The following is an 11688-nucleotide window of genomic DNA, read 5'->3' on the forward strand; positions in this document are numbered from 1 at the left end:
CAATGGACTAAAAAAGTCGGTCAAAAAGATTTTTTTTCTTTCGCCTCTGATACCTTGAAAGAAATAACAAAACTGCTTTTCATCAATGCAGTAAAAAAGGGCCGTTCCCGAAACAATTTTCAAAATTGTATCTGTTTGAAGACATAAAGCGTGTAGTGACCCTGATAAAGTGCTATATATGAAGTAGCTGTCATCATTTGTAAACGTGAAGTCAACAAACGGCTCACCAAGATCTCTCGGGATACAGTTAATATCAAGGAAATGCTGTTCTTCATTTCCTTCCGATAAAGAGTACACACGCAAAATGTTGCGTTTATTAAGGAAGACCAGGAGGAGCCATTTCTTGCGTGGTGAAACGCAAATGAAACTCACGCAAAACAATTTTCTCAGAAAAAGTTGAGACCTCTTTCGAGAGGATGCCAAAAATATCCTCGCTAGCCATGCCACCTGTCGCTCAATATCTTCCCGCTCCTCTAGGTTTTCTACTATTTCCTGCAGAGATATGCCCCTTTGGATGAAAGGCTTAAAAGAAACAATATCAAGAGCAGCAGCGTGAACAGCATTTGCCACAGCTATGTTAATGATAGAAGAGGCTTTTGCGATGATGCCGTAAAATCCCGTAACCGTTATGTCGTGCGCTACGTGCCAAAAATAAGTGAATTCGTTTAACTGAACCCTGAGAAAAAACACATCGTACAACAAAGATTTTCCAGTGCGTACATTCCAAACCTGGAAATCAAATATATGAGGATAAAGTTCAACAATCAGTAGGCGAACTGCTCTCAAGGATGAATCATCAATTGACCGTAGTAATTCGCCGAGCTTTTCACAAGAAGGCGCACCGTGATGACAGGAGGCTAACCGTTTAAAAGGTTTAGAGGGCTGATACAACTCTGGTGCTTTAAGGTAGTCTAGCAATCGTTTGGCTAATGTTTCGGAAACATAATCGTGCCATTCCAGTTCGGCTAATCTTCTGGGAACATTACCGCAATGATTGCTGAATTGGAATCGTTCGGCTATTCCTCTGAAATCATGATCATTGCATGGCAACGTAACATCGTGGTGAATTTCTTGTAAGGCCCAAAGAGCAAATAGCTCGGATACGCAGTGAATACTACGCTCCGGACAAGTGGCAATCCTTTTCACGACAATGTACTGATCGTCAGGAGTGAGAGTGCTCCACTCATACATCACTTCATTTCCAGAGAACTGTGGAAAGTCTTCCGCACGTTTACGCTCAACTGAAAACCATTTGTCCAGTCTACCGAAAAACACCCACTTACCGTCAGGCGAGAACTCCAAATTCTTGATTTCTTTTATTGTACTTTGGCTTACCTCAAAAGGACCACTCACGATCGTTAAACGAGATGCATCAACAAAAACAATAGAGCGACCATTTGAGGCCGCTACCGTCCTTTGATCAGAAGCTGTCGCAAAAACGTTAAAACCTGAGAGACAAGTAATGCTTTCCCCGTCAAAAGCACTCCACTCTAACCACGGGCCCGAGAGTTTGGGAATTAAACCGGTTTCTTGCAAGACTTTTGATCCACTTCGAAGACAGGAAATTAAAAGTTGAGGGCATTCCAAAAGAATATGAACATTGCTTTCAAGAGCGTTGGAGATCTCATGGAGGATATTTTTCTCGTGTAAGTCCTCGAATGTGCGGCAGCATGAAGCAAACTTTAAATCTTCTACCAGGTGGTAGATACCAATTTTTCCACTTTCGATTCTTTTCTCCAAGAAATGGAAACTTTTCAAACACCTAAAAACAATTCCTACTGATTCCTGGTCACCATACTGACACAAAAATCGAATGGCAAAGCGAAAAACATACTTTTGCACATCCACCTTTATAAATGACAATGCTGATGGAGGTCGGTCGACTATAGCAGACAGCATTTTAGCGAGAAACCTTGCCAAGTACTTCTCTGCCTTCCTCTTGTCTATCAGCAAGTGAGGACAATCTTTCCTTTTGGTGTTTCTTTGGTCTTCTCTGTCCGTTGGAATTTTTGTCAACCAAGTTGGAATCAGTTTGTGTAGAAAGGTGACAGTATCATTGGAAGTTTGATTCCAAGCAAATTGCATAACAGCATCAATTACTTCCTGCTCATCAAGACTCGATTTTTCTTGTAGCAGAACCAAGGGAATAAACGAGACAGGAAGGGGAGATGGAGCAGCTAGGATACATCCGATCAACTTCTCGTAGAGATCTTTACCTACTCTACTAAACACTCGTTGAAAATTGTCCCGAAAGAAATCTTCAACATCGTCGACAAGAAGGTCACTCAGCGTGTAATCCATCTTACCTTTTTTTGCGAGATCGTTGAGTTTTTTCCTAAGGTAAAATGCATGCAAGAACAATCCATTGCAAGATTTTGTCATTTCTTCCACGGTGAATTGGAGAAGCGATAAATCGACACCATTCTCAAAAAATCGCCGTAGATCTCCCTCGTGTTGCTGATAAATACCATGCTGTTCACTATCGCCTGCGCAAATCCTAACACAGGGATTGTATCTCTCCAATCTTTCCCGTATTTTGTCTTCAGGGCGACTGGTGATAAAGAACAAAAGCCAATGAGGAAGACGCGGGAAACGTTCCTTTATAAGGAAAAGGAAATCTTCCCTGGACTCGTACTCTGTCTCATCTAGGGCATCAATAATAACTAATTTTCGTTCTTTTAAATGTGAGCACTTAGCTAGTGGTTCTTCTAACAGTTTTGTAAAAAGTTCCTGAACTCCTAATTTATTATTGTGTAACATCGTGATTACACCATCTATCCCACCCACAATATTATTGTAGTGACTATTACATTTACAGAGTTGACTCGCCAAAGTCCCAAGAAGATACCTGGGATCATTTCTTGTGTCATCATAGTGACGGCAAAAGTAGGCAGCACCTAAATGCTTCTTCATGCGCTGCGCCAGGGCTCCAGCAATCACACTCTTGCCGACTCCTGCATCACCTAGGAGAACATAAGCTCTGGAGTCACCAGGATCACTGAACCACTTGTTGAAATCATCAAACAGCCAATTTCTTGTGTCTGGATCGTGACGCTCGGCAAAGAATCTGATGTCTGATTCACAATCTGCGATCTCTGAAACAAACAACGAAGGAAAACATGGTGGGACCGAACATCTGTTTGCTGTGAAAATAATGATCCGAGTAAAATGAACAAGACTTAGTGATGCCGGGTCCTTTGCATTAGAAAACGTAATGCTACAAGGAACTATATAAAGAAAACAAAATTTATGCAATGAGAAAAGCACACCTAGTGCCATTTTCTTTTTCTTTCAACTGTTTATCCAAAATTTTCAGAGACCTCCTTGATTCTATATCTTTTTTGCTGGTGGAAGTAACGTTTCATAAACTAACAGCAATGAGGATAAGTCCTGTCCAGACGTAATAGCGTACTCAAGATTACAGTTTCCTGTTCCGAACACGCGCTTGCGCGATATCACAAACCAAAACTTATACTTGTATTGTACTTATGTTATTACTCTAATTAATAAGTGCTCTCGTCTCAAAAAGATGAGGCTGAGACACAAAGGACAGGTTTCTAAACTTCTCTGATGAGATACCCTGATCTTACTTTCCAACACAAGATACAAGTTATTCAGAACAAAGTTGTAACAACAGGCCATCTATCCGCTCCCAAAAATCCACCTCTATCACAATAAGACGTCACGAAATTCTCTCACTCATTACATATTTTTCAACCGTAATGGGGGTGTAACACAATCATCTTAAGGCGGCGAAATACGAGATACGAAAACCCTCTACTTGTCGCGTCAACATTAGGGCCGTTATACGAGAGTAAATAAGCCGCGGCTAACTCTGGCCGCGGCTTACTTAAGCCGCGAAAGGAACTATTTATACGAGTATTAACTTCCCGGCCAGGATAAGCCACGGCTTGAGAAAGCCGTGAACGTAGATTTTGTACCATTTATACGGGGTGTTCGCGGCTTACGTAAGCCGCGGCCAGAGTTAGCCGCGGCTTATTTTCTCTCGTATAAACGGCCCTATTGTTTCGTTGCAAGTTTTGGTCGATGTTTCGCGTCTTTCACCTGGCATGATCAACTTGACCCGCAACAAAAACATTTGTTGCGGGTTGAAGAAATGCAGCTCGCTGATTGGTTGATTTGCTAGTACACGAGCACATTTGTTGCGCGAAAGTTGTGAGCTTGATCAGTGAAAAACGAGCAACAAAACCAAAATTTGCTGCTCAGAGTAGACCCGCGCACTACTTTTCGCAACAACTTTCTTCAACCCGCAACAAATGTTTTTGTTGCGTGACAAGATGATCATGCAAGGTGAAAAACGGGAAACATCGACCCAAACTTGCAACGAAACAATGTTGACACGCCAAGTTAAGGGTTTTTGTATCTCGTATTTAGCCACCTTAGGAGCCTCGAAAGGCTTTTTAGCTGCACGCACGCGCGTAACCTACACACGCCATAACTAAGAAACACGCGTCAGTTGAATTAATCAAATTTAAATCAAGTTAGCGAGCGCAACACACCGAAAGTGAAAATAGGCGTAAAATCGCGCGAACCGGAAATAAATCGTGCGGAAAAAAATTGGTCTTTATCTCGAAATTTTGCTCGGTGACCTATATTGATTTTTTGCATGCAAGTATCATTCACGATGGCACTTCAAATAAAAAAGTTTCGGAGTAAGTTATCTAGTACAATTTTCTGCGAACTATAAAACGATATATATTAAATTCTACTGGATAACTTTTTGTCATACTCTCTAAGAAGTTAAAGAATTTAGGGGGATTTCTAACAAAGAAATAAAAACGATATGTCACCGACTTCGTTTTTCAGATAATTTTAAAGAACTGAAATTTAGAGGACCCTTTTTTTGGACCTGGCGTGTTGCCATGGTAACCGATATAACGTCATAAGTGCCCTTAAAGTATTACACAACAATAGAGTTGCAAAGATATTTATAGTTTGTCTACACTATGAAAAATCCTTCTTTGGTATCTTTCTTTGGTGCCTTTGCTACATACAGTGATTCACAAACACTGTAGAAAAGAAAACCCCTTTCGAGCCTCCTTAAGCAAGTTCCAGACACCTCCTTTCAGTTATTTTTATCACTGAATAAATTACCATGCTCATAATGACTGTGCGTGCTGCTTCTGCCAGCTGCTGACACAACATTGGCACAACTTGCTTCTGGTTGTACAGGATCTATTGTAGAATAATCAACACAATCTGCCATTAGGTTAACAACAAAAACAACAACATTACTTTTACTAATACTATTAATTACAAATATCCAGAAATGAGCGAAAAAATGGAAGCCTTTGCAGAAGTAAAACATTGACTCCAAAAAATATCAAGGTACATGTGAATATGGAATTTGATTAGGTAAAAGGTTAAAATTTATTAGGCTACTAGATACGCATTCGAAAAAAATAATAAACAAGTGCTAAAAATTACAGACATCACACAACAAAGAGCAAAGCGAGCCAGTGGTTCATTGTAAAACAGTGGAAATGTTAAAGAGAGCAGAGGAGAAATCCTTGAATTTATGTTATTGAGAGTAGTTTTTATAATTGTTTTCCACAGAAATCTGGTGAATTCCAAACTTTAACACCAAAAATATGTTCTAGTGAATATTCCAAAAGTTGCTTGGGTTCTAAAAAAAAAAACAGCTGCTCTTTTAACATAGTAGATGGATCAGAAACCTTTGGAGCTGTCACACAGTGCAATTTTTCTAGCAACTTTTCTGGCAATTTTGTTTCGAGGAAAGTTCTCACACAGCAAAACACATTACTTGATGGGCGTTACACTAAGTAACGTTTCTTGCAACTTGTCTCGTTTTCGATGATCACATGACTTTCTTTTGCTGGTGCTGCAAATCGTTGCGACACAAGTTATACATATATTAGGCTGCGCAAAGCTTGAAAATGTCTTTGCAACGTTACCAGAGCCGTTGCGGAGAGTAGTAGTCAGTTTTACTTTCTGCAACGATTTTTGCCCGTTGCAAGGTATGTTACATTGCGCAATGTTTCGTGCAACTTGTTTGGCAATGGCGTTACGAGACAAGTTGTACCAAAAATTGCACAGTTTAACAGCGCCTTTAAGCAGTACCACCCTTTATGGACAAGGGGAAAGGAATGAACATTTAATGCCAAAAACGTTACGTAAATGATTATTTTTGGAGAAGACTTTAGGGGCATAAATTGTTACAACACACATACAAGAGATGCAAATGTGAAGAACAAGTTTTGATTCTCACACAAAGTATGCCTCTGATGTAGGACACTAGCATAAACCTTCAAGAAATGCAACAAGGTACGAGCATTAACTGGTCAGTGTTTCCACAAAATAAAAACCACACGCGCCTCAAGCTCAGTGGGAGGGAAAGCCTGGCCTGGCCTTGGTGCAAGAGGTCTTGAGTTCGATCCCCGGATCTCACGTCCTTGTTTCGACTTCTTTCCTTTCAGTGTAGTTTAAGTAGCTTTAAATACCCTTAAAACGGAGCACTGATGGAAAGAAGGGGGTAAACTGAGGGCACCGTCGGCTTCCTGGGAGAATACCCTCACTGTAGAGGATTACCAACGTTATATAAGGTGTACCCTTACCTGGCGGAAACAATGTAAGGATTTGTCTGGGAATTCCGATAAAAGGCTTAAGACAATTATATCAAAAAATTCTCAATTAAAAAGCCTAACCTTATTGCCATTGTTGGCGGCTTCCTTCCCGTGTGGTTTTTTTTTTTTCAGATCCAACGCGATTGGAGTCATCTTTCAATTTCTCGGTTTCTCAATTGACAAAGATTGGGGCTCAGATTGAATTTTCATTTCAACCCACCATCAACGCAATAGCAGTCCTGCGAGCGACCTCAGGCGGTAGTTTGTTCACTCGATCGCAAGAAAACAGCTTCCGCATGATTCGCTTGATCGATTAAGTGGCCACGGCTTCGACAGTTGGATGACAAACTGAGCCTTACCGGTGTGACAGACCGTAATTTGTCAACAACAAATTTTTTTTATTGCCCTCTTGGCCTCCCGACATGATTGACTCAGTCGTCCAATCACAGTCACGCCTCCTTTCTGTTGACAAACTTCAAAACCACATTCGCGAAGCCGCAAAGCGTTGAAAGATGGCTAAGAGGCCCAGCGAGAATGAAAGCAGTATTTTTACAATGACTGCAAAATTCTCGCGCGCTCATTGGCAAATTTTTATTGTCAATAAGCGGACAGACATATAAATTTATAATTTATGCATTTCGAAGAGTTTAATTCATGAAAAATTCAGTAAAACGTCGATCTGTCACTTTTTAACCGATAGAAAGTCCCCGTTTTTCCATTAGCCAAAAAGACAGCGAGGCAAGTTATGAATTTGGTCGCGTCAGATTGAATAAAATTTAAGTTTTTGTCTCGCGTTCTTCTCGTGTTTTGATTTAATTTGACAGAACCCTCTGCCTTTTTGTTACTGTAAAAAACAAATTGATGTCAGTTTTTCATGCGTCTGTCCTGTTATTGACAATGAATTTCGTCATAACATGGTCAAAGTAGTCTGCGGATCCACGAGGCGATAACTACTTTCACAATGTTATGACGAAATTCATGATCAATAACAGGACAGACGCAAGAAAAACTCATCAATTTGTTAAGTGTACAAACTTAGGAGAATAACTAAATTCTTTGTTAGTCATGGTAATTTTGTGCATTCATGCCGCTTTTATTAGTTAATAGGAATTTGTACGCAGTAGGCTGTTCGCGATCGAAACTGTATTTATCAAGCCTTCAAGGAACTAACATGCGTATAAACTTTATTCTCGTAGGATATTGTGCTACGAATATTTTGTCGCTGGACTTATTGAAATACATGAAAGATATTATGCATCGCCGAATGTGAACTCGGAAAAATCCGAGTTGAACCCACGACACTCCGTGACTTACTGGGTGCTTACAATTTAATCGTTGCATAAAGGTAGGCGATTTTTCGAATTTATTGACCAACCGGACGAGAATTGCGCTCACCATTTACTACCCCGAATTCCATCCCGCATATTTTACTCCATCTTGCGAGAAAGGGACTGGAAATGGAAAGATTCTCGCAAATGGTAAGGGAATTGCCCGATTCCAATCCAAACGGAGAAAAGGGAATACCTCTAGAGGTTGTCCACAATTTCCAAAAGATTTTCCGGAAAACTGCCTTTCCATTTGACCTCAAAGCAAAATTCCCGGATTTTTTGCCTAAATGGTAAGCACCCATTGAAGCCAGTGAAATTGAATTATTGGTTTCTCAGAGAATACAGTCGTGTCGGGAGACCCAGGGGAATTTTAAAAAAATGTTTTTGACAAACTACGGTCTGCCACCCCGCTAAGACTCAGTTTGTTATCCAACGGTCGAAGCCGTGGCCACTTAATCGATAAAGCGCATCTTTCGGAAGGAGTTTTCTTGCGGTCGAGTTAACAAAGGTAAAGTAACTTTATTTAACGCTGGTAGTTCCTTCAGCTACGAGGTTGGTATCAATGGAAGCCGAAGGTGGTCGAAATATCAAACACAAGCCTTATTAGTGACTTGAACAACAAAAATTGGTGATAAAGCGTTGTTCATTCTGAGGAATCGAGCGCACTTTTTTGTGGCCAAGAACTGGGCCGCGCTGGCCGATAACTGGGCCCACTCGGGTGAAAACAGGGTTGAGCAGTCGATAGCTTTACATGTATAAACTGAATGCTGAAGCTAGTTGTCGTTTGAAATTTCAAGTCCTTACGGCTATTCCAAGGTAAGAAATACAAGTTTACGTTTTTTGTGGCCGAGAACTGGGCCCCATACTGTACACCAAACCGGCCACTTCTGCTGGAAAGAACACACTCACAAAGGACAGCCACAACACCGGGAACTTCATCCCCTACTCTTCTCGAATAGTGTGTGGGTTCTATAACCTCCCCATAACCTGAATCATTTCAAATATTTCCCTTGAAGTTTCAAATCATTGAGTCAACTACTACTAAATAAATACCAATGCCAAAATAATTATTAGAGCGGTTCTCAAGTGTCATAAAACAAATATCAAATGAATTGAAAGTAATTACTTTGACCAATCACAGCAGGTGCAAACAGCATAATGAACCAATCCAAATTTGTAGCAATTATATGTAACTTGCTCAAAGTGCAGAAAAATCGCGCGTGGAAGTTGTGCCTGCTTTTCCTTCTCATAGGTTGATAAACTGAAGCGAGATCAGGTAATTACTTTCGACAGTCATTTTCTATCACATTCTACTAATTACCCCAATTTCTCTGTACTTTTTCTCTTTCAACAAAAAGTTTTACATCTTCAACATCTGATTTCAGCGATTTCTGCTCATGTTGGAGATGCCCAAAACCTTGCTCCAACCCAGAAACTCGTGCATCTAATTCATCAAAATTCTTCAATGCTTTCTCTACTGACTTCCTTTCACTCTCCATATCAAAACTCATCTTGTCTACATCAGACTTCAATTCATTCACATGATGTTGCACTAACTGTAGCAAATCAGGGTCTACAGTGGCATTCATACACAGCAAGGTACCTAATGTAGAAAGTAATAAGTTGTCACATCATAAGCCAACAATGATTAAAGACTGAAGTGAACAACAGATTTTTTACATTCTTGTCATACAAAGCTATAAATATGGAAAGTTACTCATCAGGAAAATGTATCTTGAAAGCCACAACACCTTGTTTTCAGTGTAAGAAAATCAACATGCAGATTTCATCATGATGGTAACGTTAATTTTCCTTTACAGAGGGAACTCAAGGTTTCTTTTGGTCATCCAGTATCTAGAATATAACAATTAATTTTTCTGGCCAGTTTTGAGTCACTTGGGGCTACATATAACCCAAAGAATTTTACCCACTTTCAAGAAGGACTGACTGCCAAATGTTAGGTCCTATAATAAACTTTTTCCTAACTCAGACATGAATACAAGTGAGAGTCAAAATTATTACCAGGTAGATAAATACCTTTACTTTCCCAGTCCTGCAGATCAGATAATAGTTTGGCCTGATCACCAACTGGCAGACCAAGTGCTTTCACAAGTTTTTCCATTTCATCAAAACTCTGCCTGAACTTCACAGTATCCCAATCCTTGAAAGCACAATGGGCCCAAGAATTCCTGGATTGTCGAAGATCACTTGCAGCGCTCTGAACAGTAGCAGAAAACACTGGCACCTTGCTAAGCAAGATAAGCACAGCTGATGCATCACAGTGTTCATCAAAGGCATTGAACTTAGCCATGAAGTTCTCCACATATAACTTAGCAAAGTCAATATGAGATAACACGCGGCAGTCAAAGGCAGAGTAATTGAACTTTCCGTGCACCTTGGGTCGTGCATCATTGCCATTAATGTTCTCATACTTCAGAAACACTTTCTTTGCTGGTAAGTTTGGCCAGTGGGTCAGTCGTGTTGGTGTGGCCTGGGTATCAATACCATGACTACTTTTGATGTTACAGTATTCCTTTTGAATTTCTCTTTCAACAAAGGAGCGTATTTGGGAAACAAGAACCTTGTTTAGCCCAATGCCGAAAACCAGCCACCGCTTTTCGTTATCACCAACACAATGAAGAAATGACCTAAAAAGAAAGAAAATGTTTGAGAGCTAGGTTAAGACAGGATAAAACAAATAGCTGGAAAACGAAAAATGTCACTGGGGTTATGCAAAATGCCATTCAATTATTGCACAAAGCAGGATTATTCTTGATAAGTACAACAAAATAAAAAGGATGTATTTTATTACCTTCCTGATGCTGCAGCAGCCATAACCATTCATTCCTGATTCATCGTCATAGTCCCATCACCAAGCCTTATGTTATCTACCAACATCATATTTATTACTGTAAGTTTCCTTTATCAATTATTGTGACTGGTATAAGAACAAATAAACTCCCTTCAATTTTATTGGTTAAGACTTTTAGGATCAGTCAAGTATGACCACTACTAAATTTGCTGCCCTTTTGTGAAGAGAAAGTCTTTAATGCCTGACAAATGCAGGCAAAGGAAGAAACAGGTGGTAGTAGTGATCATACTTTGAAATACTTCTTTACTGATTGTAAATATCTAATATGATAATATATAATAGACAGATTTATATAGCACCATATCCAATGCCTGCTCTATGGCACTTTACAATTGTGCAATTCAAAAACTAATTAACCAAATAGAAATAAGTAAAAATGACTAATTCAAATAAAAGATAACAATAATAGAAGTTATGGCATATGTCTACTTAAAAAGATACTGTAGGTCTTAAAGTCTTTTTTTTTAAGTACTGACTGAGCTGCTAAGCCTAATTTCAAGGGAAAGGGTGTTCCAAAGCCTTGGGGCAACAACAGATAAAGCCCTGTCACCATAGGTTTTTAGATTAGCCTGAAGAACAACGAGCAAGAATTTTTTACATCACCTTAAACTATGACTGGAACTATAAGGCTATATTAAGCTACTTATATAAATAGAAGCCAAATTATTTAAAGCCTTAAATATTGTCAATAATATCTTTAAAATTATGCACTGCTCAACCAGTATCCAGTGGAGCTCCTTAAGTGGGGGTGTTATGCGTGTAAACTTAGAGTTCCATATTACATGTAATGACTATCAGGTGAACTGCACAGTTTTGTACAGACTGCAACCTTCGAATTAAGTACTTAGGTAAACCATGCAAAATGGCATTTCCATCATCAAGT

General features: G+C 39.6%; 1 protein-coding gene across 1 annotated transcript in view; it reads right to left on the minus strand.

Moving 5' to 3' along the window:
* LOC137999956 (uncharacterized) overlaps positions 1-11688 on the minus strand; it is a 40701-nt gene that overhangs the window by 4228 nt on the left and 24785 nt on the right. Inside the window, exons 2-6 of the mRNA XM_068846038.1 lie at positions 10746-10821; positions 9971-10581; positions 9255-9536; positions 5116-5196; positions 1-3095 (exon numbers count right to left, since the gene is read on the minus strand). The exon at positions 1-3095 is cut by the window's left edge and continues 4228 nt beyond it. Coding sequence (XP_068702139.1) covers positions 1-3095; positions 5116-5196; positions 9255-9536; positions 9971-10581; positions 10746-10774 — 4098 coding nt within the window. The 5' untranslated portion in view covers positions 10775-10821. The remainder of the gene's footprint in view (positions 3096-5115; positions 5197-9254; positions 9537-9970; positions 10582-10745; positions 10822-11688) is intronic.

The sequence above is a fragment of the Montipora foliosa genome, chromosome 1 (assembly GCF_036669935.1).
Source record: "Montipora foliosa isolate CH-2021 chromosome 1, ASM3666993v2, whole genome shotgun sequence".
In the NCBI taxonomy this organism is placed as follows: Eukaryota; Metazoa; Cnidaria; class Anthozoa; order Scleractinia; family Acroporidae; genus Montipora; species Montipora foliosa.